General features: G+C 44.8%; 2 protein-coding genes across 4 annotated transcripts; one reads left to right on the forward strand and one right to left on the reverse strand.

The window, feature by feature from the left end:
* The first annotated feature begins 99 nt into the window (after positions 1–99).
* On the forward strand, positions 100–11168 carry spata2l (spermatogenesis associated 2-like). Of its 3 annotated transcripts, XM_084335373.1 has the most exons (5): positions 423–548; positions 998–1078; positions 2183–2547; positions 4950–5237; positions 9925–11168. In XM_084335373.1, exons 3-5 carry the CDS (start codon positions 2200–2202, stop codon positions 10822–10824), a joined length of 1536 nt encoding a protein of 511 aa, XP_084191499.1. In that variant the 5' UTR covers positions 423–548; positions 998–1078; positions 2183–2199; the 3' UTR covers positions 10825–11168. The 3 variants fall into 3 exon arrangements, with proteins under 3 accessions (XP_084191500.1, XP_084191498.1, XP_084191499.1); XM_084335374.1 differs by lacking the exons at positions 423–548; positions 998–1078 and adding an exon at positions 100–146; XM_084335372.1 differs by lacking the exon at positions 998–1078 and having other exon boundaries at positions 408–548.
* Positions 11169–13426: 2258 nt separating this feature from the next.
* pdf (peptide deformylase, mitochondrial) lies at positions 13427–19220 on the reverse strand. The gene is made up of 3 exons (XM_084334999.1): positions 19125–19220; positions 16782–17425; positions 13427–14716 (listed from the first exon to the last, which is right to left on the reverse strand). Exons 2-3 carry the CDS (start codon positions 17386–17388, stop codon positions 14559–14561), a joined length of 765 nt encoding a protein of 254 aa, XP_084191125.1. The 5' UTR covers positions 17389–17425; positions 19125–19220; the 3' UTR covers positions 13427–14558.
* Between the last annotated feature and the right edge of the window lie 264 nt (positions 19221–19484).

A 19484-nucleotide genomic window follows, 5' to 3' on the forward strand; every position in this document is an offset into this window, starting at 1 on the left:
GCATTGTAGCTAAATTCTTTCAGGTTGCCCTAGGCAACAGGGGATTTCCCAATATAGAGCAGAGCTATTGCGAAATATAACATTTGTTGTGTGCATGCCATGGGCTTGACAACTGATGCAGAACCTGTTCTATTTCTGCTGGGCAGGTAAACTCAACTCTTGCCAATTTCTACTGCCTACTACCGCTTTAACGAATTACACGGTCGTTTTTATTTTGGAAAGAAAATGTAACGCTGGTCAAACTATTTAAAAAAAAAATATAGTACTGTTTTTCTCCAAACGTTTTCTAATCAGTTGACTTGACTTGTGAATCAACACTTGTGGTTCAACCCACACCGACACGTATGGTAACGGTTAACAAAAAACTAAAAACAAGCGCACCAGTCTCCTATTCGAGAAATGTATGACACGTGACAATGTTTACTTTTTCCACCTGAAGAACGGTCTAGCGGCCGTTCGCCAGAATAATCGAAACTATCGGCAAAAACAAGACATAGCACATAAAATGGTCGAGTAAACTTGTCGCCAAATACTTCAGTGCCAGCCAGGTGAGATGTGTGTGTATTTTGTTGACCAGCCAGGGCCCCTATTTCGGTCAAAACTATACCAGCAATAATTGCTAACGTTAGCCGGTTCGTCTGCTGTCGTTAGCTAACGTTAGTTATACACTTCTTTAGCTTCGTTAAGCTTTATATTCGGCATTAACGTTACTAACGGCATTCATGCAAGAACCGAAATACTGTGAGGTTGTTGTCTTCCTAAAGTCATGTATGTTCTGCATCTAACTGTTGGTTAACGCTAAATGTCACAGTATGCCTCCGCACCGGTGGTAGCTAACATTATCATCCAGGCCAACAACTCGCTCTTTTCACTTTCGTTAATAACTGAATGTAGCGGGTGATATTGAAAATAGCCAGCTATGCCAAATATCACTTCGACAGACAACCGACTAACGTTCGCTCTCTTCTAATAATCCTCTTTTTATTTGGTTAAATAGGGCGTAGTTGATTTTGGAATCGGGTGGACGGGAACATGTACTTTCCTGCCCCAAACCTGTGTATTGGAAGCAGTGACTGGTGTGAGTGTGAGACAATGTCTCATAAACTCCGTATATCATTCAGCCATTAAATTGATCATGATCATTGGTGGTGATGATTATTGTAATCACCATTGTGTCCTGTATAGTAGGGTTGGCTGGTCCTGCCTAGCAGAGAGGCGAGAGTTACATTGGCATCTGTTTCTATATAAAAGTTAAAACCATAATTGGAGATTGCCCAATTTATCTCACTTCGCTATGAATGAATGAGAACTTTATTTAACAGATTGCAGAATGGGTACAATACAGTACGGCTCAATACATACAATTGTTAAGGGGATGCAGACCTGAGAAAGACGTTTGTCTTGTTTCCATCAGGGTCCCCCATTTTCAATTCATATAGACATATATGACATACATGACATACAGATAGTCAGTACTGCTACATCTATACATTTATGACATACCAGATTTGCAAATACAGTACTGTTTGTGATACAGAAGGAGTCAAGAAAAGGGAGTATATACATTTGACGTAGAAACTGTACATTGGAGGAGGTTGGGTGGGGGGGGTTGGGTACATTGGGATATTGACAACCATACTGGGTAATTTACATTGGAGGTGGTTGGGGCGGGGGGCACACTGTATAAACAAGTAACACTGTACATTGAGGGGGGGGGGGGAGGAGACACTGTACAAACAAACACAATGGTTTGTTTTGGAGTGGATATCTGGATCTTATGGCACACGATCCAATGATTGGCTCTTACACTAAAGCACATAGTTTGTACTGAACTTGGGAAGTCTGATTTTAGCTTTTGTGTTCCTGACACATGGAACATCATACAACGGACTCTAAAACACAATACTTTGGTATCCTTTGGTCAGTTTAAAATCCGTATTCACCAACCATCTCACCATAATCTGCTATTGTTGATCGTGCACATCTTTATTTATTATTATGTTTGTATGCTCAACATCATTGGAAATGAGGGCCCTCACTGAATTTGAAATAAAGATTGAATCAATTAATCAATTACTTTTGGATGTCTGGTGATTCTTACTAACGTCAACAATATATATATATTATATATATATTTAATCCAAATGACTGAGTTACTGTTCCCATTTTTCCTCTCCTGCAGCTAAGTGAGTGCGAGAGATGAGTGTCCTCGGGAAGCGAAGCAGAGAGCTGGTGAACAATTACGGGCTGAGTTTGGAGCTGCGGGTGGACCGAGGGGATGGCAGCCTGGTGTGCAGAGATGAGGACCTGTGGAAGCAGGCGGAGGGGCTGCTGGTGGAGGGAAACGCCCTGGATACTCACTCCCTGGGCCTGGATCCTCTCAAGGTGATTGAGGAGTCACTCACGACAGACGTGCTGCCGCCGCAGGGCACAGAGGGACGCCCCCGAGGCGGGCTGAGGGGACTGGTGAAGGCCTTCGAGGTCCTGGAACTAGCAGCCCTGAATCTCTACCTCGGTCCCTGGAGGAAGGAGTACAAAGTAGTGAAGGTAGGCTTAGCGCTTTACAATTTTGTTCCTCACATTCACCCATTCACTCACACATTCGCACACCGACGGCGGAAGCAACCATGCAAAGTGCCAACTTGCTCATCTGGAGCAATTGGGGGTTAAGTGTCTTGCCCAAGGACACTTCCACACGCTGCCCAAGAGGAGCAGGAATCGAACCGGTAACCTTCCGATTACCAGGCAGACGACCGCGCTACCTCCTGAGCCACTGTCGCCCCCATTGCTACCTCAGCTGACGTTACAGAAGTTACATACATTACTACTCTGCTGTTCATATCTCGGTCAAAAACGCAAGGTGCGTGGTTTGGAGGAAACGCGCCTGTCGTGACAACCTTGAAAATCATAGAAAAAAGGCTGAAGCACGTTCAAAAAGGCGTTCAATGTGATCACAGCCTTAGTTGGTAATGGGAACCTGCCATGGTCACGCCCCACACTTCCAGGCCCCGCCCCTGAAGAAGGACCTGGTAAACATCATTTAGTGGACAGACTTGTCTTTCTTGCCTGCAACTTAAAGTAATGGCTTTGCTTGTCCAAATGACAATACTGACCAAATTGAGATTTATTTTTCTCTTGTCCATTTATTTTGTTTGCTTTCTAATTTAAAATACAGTTTGAAACCGTCTGTAGTGCTAGCAGAGCTAGACTCCAGTCACGAGTCACGGTGCACATGTGCGGTGGTTTGTCCACCAAAAAAGCGCCAAAAGATCGAAAATAAACTAGCAGAGCCAGAACTGTTCAACTCCCCTGGAGCTACAGCCAGCAGAGAAGCCGGTTTACTTTAGCTTTTAAACTAGAGTGTGAGGGGATGTAACACTAAAGATGGCGGCAACGACAAAGAATTGCTGCAAAATAAACATACATCTGTTGTTTAAAAAAATAAAAATAAAATAAAGAAAGAAAATGCCTAATGTCTGTGCAGTAGTAGAGTAGATGCAACACTGGAAAAGCATGATATTACTGTTCCACTGATTTGTTTACAGGATCCATTCATAAGACATCAAATTATAAAAATGTTTACGATATATTCCTCATATCAGCACATGGCAATCCTTTTCGAATTGTGGGCTTATACATTTCCATGTCCCAATTATGGACTTATCCCAAAGGGCATGATGCAAGATGCTGTCTCAAGGCTGGTGTGTGAGCTAGTCACTGCTCCTAGTCACTGCTCCATGTGTCCAAGGCAGTCTGGTGATTATGTGCCATGCATTAGTGGGTTTTTTTGTATAGTTTTTTATACTCTATATAAAAGTTTTATTTATTGGCTTCTCGTGTTGCATATTCTTTTAATAGCACGTTAAGCATGTAGGCCTATTATTATCCTATCATATCAACCTCTGCTCTATCCTACCTTTCATGCGTCAACTGATGACTGGCCTTATGATATTACCTCCAAGCTACATTTAGGAACATATATACACTGGTTATGATATTACCTCCATGCAACATTTAGGAACATATAGACATTGGTTGATATGATATTAACGGGCATATTTAACATAATTTACCATAAACTTACAAATCCACACACACTCCCTCCTCTAATTTGGACCCCTCATTTAAGTCAACAAGGCGCACAAACTTCAATAGAAACAAGTTAACAACTCCACCAAACAGTATAAAGAGTACATTTCAAGTACTTCAAGTGAACAAACTATCATAACATCCAGTAAAAGTTCACCAGAATCCTAAGTCTCCTCGGGAAGAAGAGGTGCTGGTGAGCCTTCTTGACCAGTGATGAGATGTTGAGGTTCCAAGAGAGGTCCTCTGAGATGTGGACTCCCAGGAATTTGATGCTGGAGACACACTCAACCTCCATCCTGTTGATGTAGACGGGAGCACATTGCACGCTGGCTATAATCTTCCTGAAGTCCACAATGAGCTCCTTGGTGTTGAGGGCCAGGTTGTTGTCGGTGCACCACGCTGCCAGGTGCTGGACCTCCTCCCTGTAGGCCGACTCATCGTTGTTTTTGATGAGGCCCACCACCGTTGTGTCGTCTGCAAACTTGATGGTGTTTGTGCCATGTATACGAGTGCAGTCGTGGGTGTAGAGAAGGGGGCTCAGCACGCAGCCTTGCAGGACGCCGGTGTTCAGGGTGAGGGTGGAGGAGGTGACTTGACTATCCTAACAAACTGGGGTCTGTTTGTTAGGAAGTCTAGTATCCAGTTGCAAATAGTAGACTTGAATTTGAGTCTATTTGGAGGCATGGCTATAGTGCGCACACCCCTGAGCGCATGCATGGATGGTAAATGTTGTTTAGAAAATCCATTATAAACGTATGCCAGATCGCAGGTTGACAAGTCTGCACTCTAAAATCTTACACATTGTAGCTTCAATTAGCCCACTGTTTCCCCTGCTGTTTTATTTTCTCTCTCTCTCTCAGATGTACTCTGGTTTGTTCACCCACTACATCAAGCCGGTGCTGTCCATGCCACAGATTGTAGAGCTGTTCGGTTTGCTAGGATACCAACCTTGTTCCGGACGGTACGAACAGCTCCGCCTCCAGAGTGTCGGTTTCTACAACCTGGACGACCTCCTCCACCTGGCCTGTGCCTTCTTCCTGGCTCGCTGCGAGTCTCTGCTCCTGCTGTCTGCTCTGGGGAAGCGTAGCGGCCAGCCGGACTGGGAGCTGAGCCTGGTGGAGGAGAGGCAGAGAGGCCACAGTATACAGGTCAGTCATTTATCACTCAATCCAGACATGGATTTATTTCTTTTACCCCCTGCCCCCTATCCCTCAAAAGGCTGTGCCTTTTGCCAGGTCGCCATTGTAAATACGAATTTGTTCTTAATGACTTACCTGGTTAAATAAAGGTTAAATAAAAAATTAAATGTACAGGTTACTAAATTACACAAACTTCACAACTATAAAAAAGATGAAAACATTTATGAAACAACATGGCAACACAGTATGTGTGATGTGGCGAGACAAACCGGGAAATAGAAGTGCTTTTTAGGGCGTCTAGGTGGTGCAGTGGGCAAGACTCTCACCACCAATGCTGGAGACGCTGGGTTCGAGCCCAGCTCTCCACATTGCTTTCAGTTTAGCTGGTCGTTCATACTAATACATTTGGCAGTATTAGGGGGTGGGAAACTGATGGGTGGGGATCGGACGTTGTGGACAGCGACTCCTACAGGTCGGTTGGTGCGCCTGCGCAGTAGAATCAGGAAGCGACGGGGGCGGCGTCCCTCCAAAGCGCAGACCCCTGACGCTGAAAGATCGCGCTGTACAGGTGAAAAGATGCGACGGCTGCTACCTCGAGTATCGGAGGGGACTCGTGCAATGTATGGCTTACACGTCCACATTACAGCCGGCTTGTGGGAGGCATGAAACGGCGTTCGAGACAGGGGAGGGTTGAATTGGACGATACGAAATTGGGATGGGAGAAAAAAATATATATAGGAAAATGGGAGAAAAAGTGGATAAAAAAGTGCTTTAAGGGGCGGCTAGGTGGTGTAGTGGGCAAGGCGCTCGCCACCAATGCAGGAGACGCTGGGTTCGAGCCCAGCTCTCCGCATTGCTATCAGCTTGGCTGGTCGTTCATACTAACACAAATTGGCAGTGTTAGGGGTGGGAAAGCTGATGGGTGGGGATCGGACGTTGTGGACAGCGACTCCTACAGGTCGGTTGGTGCGCCTGCGCAGCAGAATCAGGAAGCGACGGGGGCAACGTGTCCCTCCCACGCAGACCCCTGCCGCTGAGAGATCGCGCTGTGCAGGTGAAAAGATGCTACGGCTGCTTCCTCGAGTACCGGAGGCGACACGTGATGTAAGGCTTCGTCCACATTGCAGCCGGCTTGTGGGAGGCATGGCCTAACAGCGTTCGAGACAGGGGAGGGTAGAATTGGACGATACGAAATTGGGATGGGAGAAAAATAGAAAATGGGAGAAAAAAGTAGATACAAAAAAAAGTTTAAAGTGCTTTAGGTACCAAGTGTTAAGGTGACTGGTGCTTGTGCCAAAGTGCTCATTTATGTGTGAATGTGAGTGAGGTATAAGTGTTTTGGATAAAAGCTGTTATATAAATGCAGTCCATTTACCATTTACTGTGTGGAGAAGGGGAGTCTCTTTGCACTGGTAACAGACCAGGTCCTGTCCCACTGGCCCTTTTTTATTTAAATTTTTTTTTAATGTTACTTGTCCTTTCGGACAAGTTGTGTTTTTGTAGATTTTTATTGGGTTTTTACTACCGGGCAGTCCGGTAGAGAGAGAGAGAGAGGAGGAATGGGAGACAGAGCAGGGGAAGACATTCGGCAAAGAACAGCGGGTCCGGGAATCGAACCCGGGTCGGCCGTGTTGCGACGCAGCGCATTACGTGGTTCGCCACTCGGGGCCCCTTATGTTAAATATATTACTGTGTGGAGAAGGGGAGTCTCTTTGCACTGGTAACAGACCAGGTCCTGCGCCACTGTGGGCAATACTCAGGACACAGTCACTGTTTCATCCAAATCATAGACAAAACTATATCTGTAATGTGCCCTAACGACAGCGATGCTGGAGGGTATTATGGGATTCAGCTGGTCTTGTCCACTTAGCAGTAATTGCCATTTCCTTTTTTGATCCACTTTTTCTCCTCCTGTTTTTCTGTGATTTTCCTCCCATCCCAATTTAGTCATGCCAATTCCTCCCTCCCCTTCCTGGTCATTGCTCGCATGTGCCCCCCACTGGTTGGTCTAGGGAGGGTTGATAGATACTATCGCATGTCCCCTCCGATACATGCAGAGTCAGCCAGCCACTTATTTTCACCTGCCAGCACGGACTCTCATTGGCGAGGTGTAACGTGTGGGAGGCTCACACTACCCTCGCCATCTCCTTTCCTCACTGTGCAGGTGCCCTGACCGACCTGTAGGAGTCGCTGTTTACAACGACCAGATTACCACCCATCGACTTCCCTCCCGCTGACTCTGCCAATTGAGCCAGTATGACGGCCGGCCCAAGCCAGAGGCAACGCTGACAGCCGGATTCGATACCGGTGTCTCTCGCGTTGGTGACGAGCTTAGACCGCTGCGCCACCCAGCCGCCAGTAATTGCCATTTCCCACACAAACTGACAGACTGTGCAGCTGCCTGTACAAAAAAGAGGTTCAGCTGTGTGTTGGATTTAAATACAGCAGGTGTGAATTAGGGCTGAACAATTAATCGATTTAAAATCGAAATCGCGATTTGAAATGATGCAAATCGCAAAAAAAACAGGAAGTCCCATTGAGATACAAGATCTCCTTTTTTTATTATTATAAACGCAAATGTTATCGCAATCGCAATATCTGTCAGAAAAATCGCAATTCGATTATTTCCCAAAATCGTGCAGCCCTAGTGTGAATTACTAACAGCAATTGAACATAGTATTTGTTATTTTCTGTGTCGTATGTTGGCAAATGGAAGTGGTTAGTGTTACCCTTTTACACAAGTAAGATAAGATATGATATTCCTTTATTGATCCCCTTGGTGAAATTCAGGTGTCATAGCAGCATGGGGGAGGGGAGGTACAGGTATGGACTAGTGCAGGGGTTCCCAAACTTTTCAGGCCGGGGCCCAGAAAATAAGGCGTCAGAGAGCCGCGGCCCAATGCACATCGTCTGGCTTTTTTTTTTTTTTTTTTTGCCAGGCGACCGATTTTTTTAAGCCAAATATCACTTCAATCCTATTAAGTTAGTTCAAGTTAGTTATTCATTTATATGTGCTATTTATGAGAGGGCTAACTTGTTGCAAAATAATAATGATAATAATAATAGCCTCATTAAAATAATATTGTTGCTTCGGTTGTTTTCAGCGTTTTATGTGCATAATCATAATAATGTTATTTAGTTTGAAATGTTCGTTGAAATAAATAGATTTTTCGTTTTTGTTTATTTATTAAGTTAATATAAAACCATATAGTCACATTTTAGAATACAATAGAATAGAATTTTTGAATACAACTAGAAACACTGTCCTGGCCTGCTTCTAAGTTCAGTGGCCTGACGAAAAAAAAAAAAAAGTTTTTTTTTATTTTATTTTCTTTTTTTTTAAATCATCTCGCGGCCCATCCGTGGCTGCTCGCGGCCCACCTTTGGGTCGCGACCCCGACTTTGGGAACCACTGGACTAGTGCACTGCAACCCTGCCCGAGCCCGACAGGGCCCTACTTTTTTTCTTTTTTTTGCCAATGTACTGTCACCTACCCGCGACCCCAATTTGGGTTGCGACCCGTAGTTTGAGAACCGCTGCTCTAGAGGAACGGTTTGTTCCGGTATGTTAAAGGACTCTCATTCATTCTCTTGAGCTCTTGATACAAGGACTAACACTAGACAACATGCTGTCATTCTCTAGTTGGCTGACTGATCTTGATACAAGGACTAACACTAGACAACATGCTGTCATTCTCTAGTTGACTGACTGAGCTCTTGATACAAGGACTAATGCAAGACAACATGCCGTCATTCTCTAGTTGGCTGACTGATCTTGATACAAGGACTAACACTAGACAACATGCTGTCATTCTCTAGTTGGCTGACTGATCTTGATACAAGGACTAACACTAGACAACATGCTGTCATTCTCTAGTTGGCTGACTGATCTTGATACAAGGACTAACACTAGACAACATGCTGTCATTCTCTAGTTGACTGACTGAGCTCTTGATACAAGGACTAATGCAAGACAACATGCTGTCATTCTCTAGTTGGCTGACTGATCTTGATACAAGGACTAACACTAGACAACATGCTGTCATTCTCTAGTTGGCTGACTGATCTTGATACAAGGACTAACACTAGACAACATGCTGTCATTCTCTAGTTGGCTGACTGATCTTGATACAAGGACTAACACTAGACAACATGCTGTCATTCTCTAGTTTACTGACTGAGCTCTTGATACAAGGACTAACACTAGACAACAGGTAAATATTATGAGTTATTAATTGTATTTTTTTGTAGTTTGTGGGTGTAAAAAGGTTTGTTTACATTGGTAATGTTTGTAAAAACAGGAGTGAGACGTTTATATTCCCATTTACAGGTTAAGAAAGTTCCACATGGGGGAGCTCCAGTAGCTCACCACGTACCGCGAGTGCTATTTCAGCGCCGTGGACAACCGTGCTCGTCACGGATCTGGGGCTGAGCGCGTTCGAATCCCGGACGGCAGCCGTGCCTTTCCCAGAGTGTCTTCCCCCCCATCTAAAACCCTTTCAGCCTGCTTCTGTCGGTCGAACTTGACCAAGTATGAATGCGATGAAAAAGCGATAAACGCTAAAAAGAACCAGCTGACTGGTCAAAGTTTAAAAAAAATAAAGTTCCACATGGCTAACTTTCCATCTACAGATGAAACTCTTGGAGAATGTGTGTGATTGAATATATAACCTTGATAACTCGACCTGTTTCTCCAGGTGGCGCTGGACAACACTAAGCGGAAGCTGGAGGTGAACCAGCCGCTGAAGGAGGACGTCCTGGAGCTCGCTGGTACTATGGAGGATCTGGACCTGTACACCGCCGCCGAGGTGAACAACGTGGTCCAGGGCGGAGAGAGTTCCCTGTCCTTGGCGGGAAGACGCGGCTTGTCACCTCCGGCCGCTGTGGCGCACAGCAACGGGCTCTCCTCCCCGTCCGCCTCCTCACCGAGAGAGCCCGTCTGCGTCTCCACGTTCAACTACCAGCTGTCCATGACGTCCCCCGGCGGACCGAGCGGCTCCAGAAACGTCTCGGCCACCACGAGGCAGAGCAGGAGTCCCTATGAAGACCTGCTGCAGCGAGGACACGCCGGGGAGGACTCGAACGTGCGCGGCACGACTCCGCAGGCGTCTGCGTTTGGGAAGGGGGAGTCGCAGTGGCGCGGTGCGTTATCCGCTGATGACGACGCGACGGGAAAGACGGAGGAGAGCAAGGCGGTGCCGCAGAGGGCTCTCGGTGACAGGGGTGCGAGCGTGCCATCGCTCGACGTCAAGGGCAACACCGCGCTGTCCTCCTTGCACGACCTCTCCGACCCTGAAAGCCACGGCACTCAGCCGATCCCATACCATGACTGTTGTGACCTGGCCCAGCCAGACCCACGCTTCATCTGCAGGGACTGCTGGGTCTTCCATTCCAGCACGTGCAAAGGGTTAGCGTTCTGTCGGGAGAAGCGACACAAGGTCCAGCGGCTGGGGGTCTGCGCCTGTGGCAAGGAGTGCTCGAGGATTCCTCTGGTGCTGTGTCGATACTGCGGAACCGAGTATTGTAATCCGTGTTGGTACAGGCGTCCGGTCGTGTGCTTCTGCGGTCGCACCTTTGACCAGTCATCCGCCGTATGAATTCCACTTCAGAGAACAGCACTTAAAGCACAATCACCCCAATTTAAGAATTCTAATGTGTTATTTCTTTAGCCAAGGAAAGTTCAATCAATATCTGTGAACATGAGCTACTCTCTCTCCCTAAGCCACAAACCAGAGAAGTAAGAGTCGGGTATTAAGTCTGGAGCTGCTCTACTGACAATGAATGGGAGACTGATTTTGTGGACCCAAAATGTATGTATTCTCATACTCAAATGAGCGTCATTCTGATTGATTGATTGATTGAAAACTTTATTAACAGATTGCAGAATGGGTACAGTACAGTACAGCTCAATACATACAATTGTTAAGGGAAACTACATTGGAGGAGGTTGGGTAGGTGGGGGGGGACTGTACATTGGAGGTGGGGGGGGTGTTGGGTAGGGGACGCTGTACACTGTACATTGGAATACTGACAAAGCCATACTTGGTCATTTACTGTACAACTGGGTTAGGACATTTGTAGGGGCCAGTTTCGAATTGCAGTCTCCCGTAGGTGTTCTTTGATAGTGTGGTCGTGTTTTCACTCCTCACTACCCATATACACAGACCGTCCCCCTGGGTGTTCTCAGTTTTACCTTGACCATCTCTCCTAATACATTTATACTTGATCACAAGTTTGAGTTTTAGCTACTCGTTTTTGGATTAGGGGGAAGAGTTGTTTGTTCTCACTAATAGTTTTGGACCGTCTTCGACCAGAGGAATAACGTATGAACTCTTGAATTGGGTGTAGTTCCCCTTTAAGAGGCGCATCTTGTGAGTGTGCATAATAGTACATCTAGTGAAGTTCACAGTGCCTTAAATCCATATCAAAATTCCTTTGGAATAACGAGATACAGGCGAATGGCTGTCAAAAGTTTAAATGTTGCCTTCCATTCTCGATGTGAAATGGGCTTATTTTTCTATTTGGGTACCCTTTCCAAATTCTCTTATTTTGTAAGTGGCCATGCTTATTATGATGGAATTTTTTTTTTTTTTTTTAACCATTTCTGTTATTACATGTTGAGATTTGAAGCAGCAGATGCAGTATATTCTTCCTGGAACTGGGCGTTGGGAGCAAAGAGAACCTGTTTTGTTCTGTTGCCAAACACTAATAAAATGGAAGCTGAAAGGGAAACTGTGCCGTCTGTCATTTGTTTCAAGATGTTGAATTGACATAACAAGGTGAATTAGACCCAGTAGTTGAACCCCTTTATGTCCGTCTTGTACAGTCATGTGTTTGCAGTCATAAGGCCTCCTTGGGTCTTGGGCAGACAGACGGAGCGCTCAGTGCTCAACACCTCACCGCTCACACTGGGACACACAGGGGACAGTATAACAGCAGTAAACGCCACTCCTCTGACCTTTCTTAAAACAAATGAGTAGACTCTCGTCATCTGGGTTTGTGGTTTCGCTCCATTTGAGAGGGATCTTTGTCTCGACTGTACCGAAATGGAATACTCCCGTAATTGAAGCCTTTTTGCTCCGTGTCATGGAATGCCTCCCTCCCTGGCGTGAGATGAGCTGCACAGGATCGGGGAATCGCTGGCGAGGCGTAGATTAGCTGGCAGAGGTGGGAGGCATCATTTCACTGCCGCTGTTTATTAGATTAGGATCAGTCATGTAGTGGATGAATGGTAAACCCACCTCGACTCCATTTTTGTATTTGTGGGGTTTATAAACAGAAAATCATAGTATAGGCCTACATTATTAGTAAGCACCAAACGGATGCATGTGACATTAAAATATGGTATAGATGAAGCTTTTAGTGAGGCAAACCAAATCACTCTGTGATCCATCCATCTTTAGCTGTAGTGTGAACACAACTCCATCTTAAAGGGGAACGATCTTATAAATGGCCTTTTTCAGTGTTTAGCATTGTTTCATAGCTATGTGGACTTATATTAATATGATCTATGTCTCTAATTCTCATATTGGCGCATTCTTCCAATTCTCCTCTCACAATATTCACCCTCACTGAACTGAGTCATCTGAAAATGTGCTGATTTGTGATGTCAGAGAGACTCAGCTGCATGATAATGTGGCAGATGCCACCAGGCCACACAGTGGTTTAGGAGCCCAGCCTCAAAACGGCTCGAGATCTTGAGGTAGAAAAATGCTGTTTTTGAGGACTTGATTAGAAATACAAAACAATGAATTAAAAAAAATTATAATTACAGAGGTGTTCCATAAACTCACAGGAATTGTGTAAAAGTGCCCAAATAGTAAAATAGTTCTTGAAAACATTGTTAATCTCAATGTTTAACTGTCATATGGCTGTTCGTATGAACTCCTGCATTACTATTTAATGAACAAAAACAATTATTTTATTGTACTCTATATGTAAACATTTTTATTACATTTAAACTCATTTGTCAGAGTTGTGGGAGTTGATGCTGGGTCCTTTGTTCATGTCCAGGACATGTCCTCTGTCTTCTTTCTCGTCGGGGTAATGTTCAGACGGACCAGTTGGTCATTAAAAGACTGAGAATGCGCTGCATTCACATGTAATATTTACATTTCCTACTGAAGAATGCCAGTGCAAAGTCCCTCTTGATCTTGTTGAAAGGAACTAAGTACCAGTGTTGTCTAGTTTATTCCTGGTCGTTCTCAACATATACATCTCCCCTCTGCTCATTTCACTCACAAAGGCAGTCTAGTGCAGATACACTAAGTGTAGCAAACGGTGAGTGGGCGAGGCCGCAAGTGGGCATTTTTTTTGTCTGTTGATAAAGATTAAACATTTATTATTATTATTGTTTGTATATTATAAATGTTTATTGGGAATTTTCATTTTACACATTTCACAAAAAACAAAAACATACACAAACACAGCACGAAAAAAACGAATAAATTAAACACTGCTGGTATCAGGGTCTGTCAGGGTGATAAAAGGTCTCAAAGTTTTCTCAAATTTGGCTAAAGATCCTTTCAATGAGAACCTTGTTTTTTTCCAGTTTTAGAGCCTGTAGGATCCAGCTGCTGTATGTAGGTGGGGAGACATGCTTCCACTTCAGCATTAAATGTCTAGGAGAGGAGATATCCGTCATTTTGAAATAAAAGGTATCGGCCGATAACCACGTTGTTAGAGCTCCCCCTTGTGTCAATTGATTCCAAAAAAAGGTTTATTTTGTTTGATACATTTGTTGATTCACAATAAAGAGTGCATATCTACTAAAGAAAACAAGACATTTTTAGTGTCTCATTTGTTAATAAATTGTTGGTTTTTATGAGATGCAAAAATTATTATCAGCCAACGGCCGGCCAGTATCAGTATCAGCCATTGAAAAACCCACATTGGTCGAGCAGCATTCTGCAGTGACACATCCATCCAGGAGTCAGGCTGAGGATTAATACACATGACGAGTAGAAAAGCCTCAATTGTTTGATGATACTACAATACTATGTATTGACCTGATGAAGATCATACCGGATCTAAACAATTGTCTCGGGTAAATCATTGAAACACAGTTTTGTGATCTGGCTTTATTGGTGGCGGTCCACCACTATCCAATCTCTCAGACTGACGCGTGTATAATATTGGCAGGGTTTCTCGAGCTGCAGGGTTGATTCTGCTGTACAGTGTGTTAACCATCCTGACCACCACAGGAAACTTCCCACCCCTGGTGTTCAGGAACCCTGCCTGCAGCGCTGGAAGCCTTTGTGGACATCTCCTCTTCCCGGGAACTAGGCGGTCCAGGGTGTTTCGTTGGGAAGTCAGTCAGTCCATGCATCTGCTACTCATTGTATCCCGGCCAGCTCATGTTGATGAAGGTGGTGCTGTCCATGCGGTCGATGTAGAGAACTCCATCCAGGTGGTCCATCTCGTGCTGGAGGATGCGTGCTGGCCAGCCGCTCACCTGCCAGGTCACCGACTCCGCCTTCTCATTCAGACCTGCAGGGGAGACGTACAGGAACACTCGACACGTGACTCATGCTGCTGCTAACCAGCCTCTACAAGGAGCTACAGGAACTGTTGTTAGGCATGATGGTAAAAGGACTGCATTTATATAGTGCTTTTATCCAAAACGCGTTCCCGGTTCGCTTCCCGCTCCTCCCGGGGGAGCGTGTCGAAGTGTCCTTGAGCAAGACACTTAACCCCTAATTGCTCCCGATGAGCAGGTTGGCACCTTGCATTGGTTGCCTCCGCTGTCGTTGTGTGAATGTGTGAGTGAATGGGTCAAATGTGAGGAACAAATTGTAAAGCGCTTTGGATAAAAGCAGTATATAAATGCACCATTTACAACTTCATTCACACATTCACACACCGACGGTGGAGGCGACCATGCAAGGTGCACAAGCTGCTCATCGGGGGCAGTTAGGGGGTTAAGTGTCTTGCTCAACGACACTTTGACACGCTGCCGGGAGGAGCTGGAATCGAACCAGGAACCTTCTGATTACCAGACAACTGCTCTACCCACTGACACCCCCACCCAGAGACACAGTTAGTTCTGCAAAATTTCAGAAACATTCAAAGGCATAAACTTTCCATGGAAATGAACAAGAATAAAATAAAAATATAAGGGTCACCATGTCATATGAAGATAGAAACAAACATTTGACTGTATAAGCACTAAGCAGACAATTGCAAACCCTTGTAATAGAAACGACTAAAAATGTACAATTTACCGAAGAAACTGCTGAATTACTTGGCCACATAATCTCACATGTTACAGTAAACCTATTTGTTCCACACATTCATTTAGTTTTACAGTAATTGCGAGTTGATGAGTTTGATTATGTCCTCCAGTGATGTCAACAGAGGACACCTGTTTTCGGACCCCAGAAAGAATAGTCTTTCACCCATGGGTGTAGACTAATGGGGATCCATAAAATAAACAAATAAACTCAGAATCCTTGCTCAATGAAATTATAGACATAACAACATTTTCAATCCCTGTTGCTACTAAATGTCAATAACTGTCAAACTAAGTGAATGTATGCAAAATGGAAATGGTTTCAAGTTTTGCAATACGTGAGAGATTATGTAAATAAATCAGCGTTGTTGTGAATTAAAAGAGTCGACTCCTTACAAACAAAAAATACATTCCCTAAGATCCCACTCCAAAAAAGAGCTTTTCAACATTGTAGGCCTGACTTTATTATGGACCAGAGAATCATCTGTACGTGTGATGGAAGAGTGCTCTGCGCAGGCAGAGGGTTGTAATTCTACTGAATTCACATTAAATGCGAAATGACCTGCACAATGAATACACAGGGCAGGGTTGCAGTTCAACTTAATGGACATTAAATGGAGATATTTTTTACCAAAACATGCAACTAGACGTAGTATTGTGATCTTATTTGCACCCCCCCCCCCCCAATTAGTTCACCATTATAAGCTAAGACTTTGAAATTGGGCAACATTTTCTAAATTCCTGAGCTTAAATTAATTTGCCTGAAGGTTTCTGCCCCTTTGCAACCCTAGACCGGTACTAATTCCATTCAAGGTTACAAATGTAAATTACAGGTGAGTCTGTCTCACAGTGGGTCCTGTGGTCCCTGATGAAAATGCACTCGTTACATGAACATTAGACTAGTAAGTAGTAACTACTAGAAACACAAGCTAGTAAATTACATTTGATTATAGATACGCTACATGGCTTCAGTTGGTGGTCATTTTTTAAAGATTTATTTTTTTGGTGTTTTTATCGCTTTATTTCTACTGGGCAGTCCAGTAGGGAGAAACAGAGGAGGAATGGGAGACAGAGTGGGGGGAAGACATTCGGCAAATAACGACGGGTTCGGGAGTCGAACCCGGGTCGGCCACTGGCTATGTGGTTCGCCACTGGGGCGCCCTAGTTGGTGTTCATTTTTTATTGTGAAATAATAAAGCCATCAAATAGCATAAATTACAGTTATGTTAGGAAGTGATTCCCTTTCATTTTCAAGACCCAAATGTGATCTCAAGTTCTCAACCTTGAGGTTGGGAGAGCTTGGATTGCAGCTACAGTACCTACCTGAGACTTCCACAGACAGACTGCGTGGAACCATGGCAGAGAACCCAGAGATGCTCTCGCAGGCCTCTATGAAGTGAACCGTACGCCCGTCCAGAACTCTCAGCTGGGGGTTGACGAAGATCCTCAGGGGCTGGGCGGAGATCCCGCAGGCCTCCCTCGATGCCGGCGTGCTCTCCTCCCTCAGCATCTTCTCTGTGTACTCCAGGGCCATGATCCGCAGCGGGATCCCAACCTGAGGCGCGCTCAGTCCCATACACTCCAGTTTGCGCATCACTTTCACCATGGTGCTGATGACTCGCTGCACCTCGGGGCCCGTTATGGTCGAGGGTTCGACAGCCGCAGCTTGTGACCGCAGCACAGGGTCTCCCACCTGGCACACGTGGCCGGTGTAAGGAGGGCTGGGCGGGGGTTTGATTTTCCGCTTCACATACTCCAGATACGAGCGCACTTTGATGCTGGTGGAGTGAGGGCGCCTGGAGGGGTCGGAGGAGGGACGTGGAGCGGGTCCAGGGGTCGCTGCTGCCAAGGCACCAGTGCTGGCGTGAGGGGCTATTATTCTGAAGGCCCCCCAGGACCGCAGCACAGAGACACACAGGGTTCTGTTCATGGCCGAGTCTGAGCTGGGGACGAGGTGAGCCTCGGCGCTGTAGAGCAGGAGACGACAACATTAGCTCCAGTAGTGTGTAGCTGTGGGGATATGGAGGTATGGAGTATCTCCACCGTGGGGGTATTGTGTGTACCCACCACCAGGTTCTACACAGTAACTAACTACATGGTGTCTCTGACACGTATTATGTAACATTTAGTCATTTAGCTGACACTTTTATCCAAAGTGACTCACAAATTGTGTACAAGTCAGCAGGAAGGGTACAACTCTGGCAGCTAAGGGTCAGTGGTAATTGTTCGTCAAACAGCGACTCCGACTGCATAGTAGTATAGACATATTAGCATGACAGTTAGTAGTATAAGGATAGTAACATAGTAGATAGTGGTAAAGTACATAGTATGTACTTAGTTGTAGTAGTATGTAATATATAGGATTATACTGTAGTGCATAGGGCGCATACTCTCATAAGTGCCCTGGAATACTCATTTGTGCCATTAAGGTGTTTCCATGGTATAAATATGGATGAAGAAATTACACACATGGTCTAAACACTCAGACAAGTAACAAGGAACAGCTTCTTTCCCTCAGCTGTCATCTCGCTGAACTCTGTGCCACGTTGAAAGCATACCATACCATATAAACTCTGACTCCATTGCCTACACCCTAGGCTCTGTTACCCATACTGTACGACTCTGAACTCTGTTGCCTACTCAATTTATACCTATACCTACTGCTTTCACTGTCTACAACGGCCCTACACTGTAATCATAATAATCACCTGTATATTGTATATTACTATTGCACTTTACTGTTACGTTTGCACTCTTGTTGGATGCCAAACTTATTTGAGTTGTACTGTATGTATGTATGCTGTATAATACATTTGATTAGTACTACTAGTAATAGTAGTATGGTAGTAGAATATATAGTTTGTAAATTATCCCGAGGGAAATTCGGCACTACATATCGCTCACAGTAAACAGTTCAACATTTAGGTAGTCAAAAACAAAAGTCACGAATAAGAATAAAAACAATAATAAGAATAAGTCGTTACACAGCCAGTGAGTGATGGTAAATCAAGTGAGCATCAAACAATGAGATGGAGGCTGCAATTCGAAACTGGCCACCGTAAATGCCCAAAACCCCCACCACCTCCTAATAGACAGTCTCCTCCCCACCGCATATATTCCCTCCCCGCCGTATGTATATTTCTCTCTCTCCCAAACACCCACCCCCCCCTAATGTACAGTCCCCTCCCCATCATATGTATATACTCTGTCAGGATCTAGGGGTAACAGTACTGTATATTGGAATACCGTTTATGTCACAAATGTATCAGTACTAAATACCTATATGTCCCTATGCCATAAATGTCATGTATGTTGTGTATGTCATAAATGTCTATATGAATTGAAAATGGGGGACCCTGATGGAAACAAGACAAACGTCTTTCTCAGGTCTGCATCCCCTTAACAATTGTATGTATTGAGCCGTACTGTATTGTACCCATTCTGCAATCTGTTAAATAAAGTTTTCATTCATTCATTCATTCATTCAGTGTCTGCACCTTTAGCGAAACTCCGCCAACGGGCAGTCCAGGGTCCCAAAACATGCGCGCATCTACCGCAATAGCTAAGCTTTAACAAAGTTGTTAGCATAAGTCACGATTAACGGTGTGTGTGTGTGTTTGCATTTTTTATATTGTTTTGTTTAGCTGTATCGTCCTCCTTACTTACCTTAGGTAAGTCAAGCGTCAGTCTAGGCCACTGGCTCGCATCATCTTTAAAGGTACGAGGTGAATGTATTGTATCATTCAGTTTGCCTGTATAATGTTAGCATTTCCAGGTCAAATCAGAAGTTGAACTTCACAGTAAAAGTATGTCCTCATGGACTAACCTATCCCTGCCAACGAGCTTCGGTCACTGCGCATCGAAAACGTTTATTTTGATAACCACATGTCATTCTGACCCAGAAATAATTCGCAACGCTTTTTAAATAAATGTAACCGGTGATGAACGACACGAAGCGGGGTGCGTTCAGTGTTCCAAGAACTTGCCCGCACATGTCCAGCCGGTGCACATTCATATGCAACAGGG

The sequence above is a fragment of the Notolepis coatsorum genome (assembly GCF_963971535.1).
Source record: "Notolepis coatsorum genome assembly, chromosome: 18".
NCBI lineage: Eukaryota > Metazoa > Chordata > Actinopteri > Aulopiformes > Paralepididae > Notolepis > Notolepis coatsorum.

Coding starts and splice junctions, on each gene's coding strand:
- spata2l (XM_084335374.1), top strand. CDS start 2,200: ATGAGTGTCCTCGGGAAGCGAAGCAGAGAGCTGGTGAACAATTACGGG. Junction 2,548..4,949: donor AGGAGTACAAAGTAGTGAAG/GTAGGCTTAGCG, acceptor TCTCTCTCTCAG/ATGTACTCTGGTTTGTTCAC. Junction 5,238..9,924: donor AGAGAGGCCACAGTATACAG/GTCAGTCATTTA, acceptor CTGTTTCTCCAG/GTGGCGCTGGACAACACTAA.
- pdf (XM_084334999.1), bottom strand. CDS start 17,388: ATGAACAGAACCCTGTGTGTCTCTGTGCTGCGGTCCTGGGGGGCCTTC. Junction 14,717..16,781: donor TCTGTCTGTGGAAGTCTCAG/GTAGGTACTGTA, acceptor TCTCCCCTGCAG/GTCTGAATGAGAAGGCGGAG.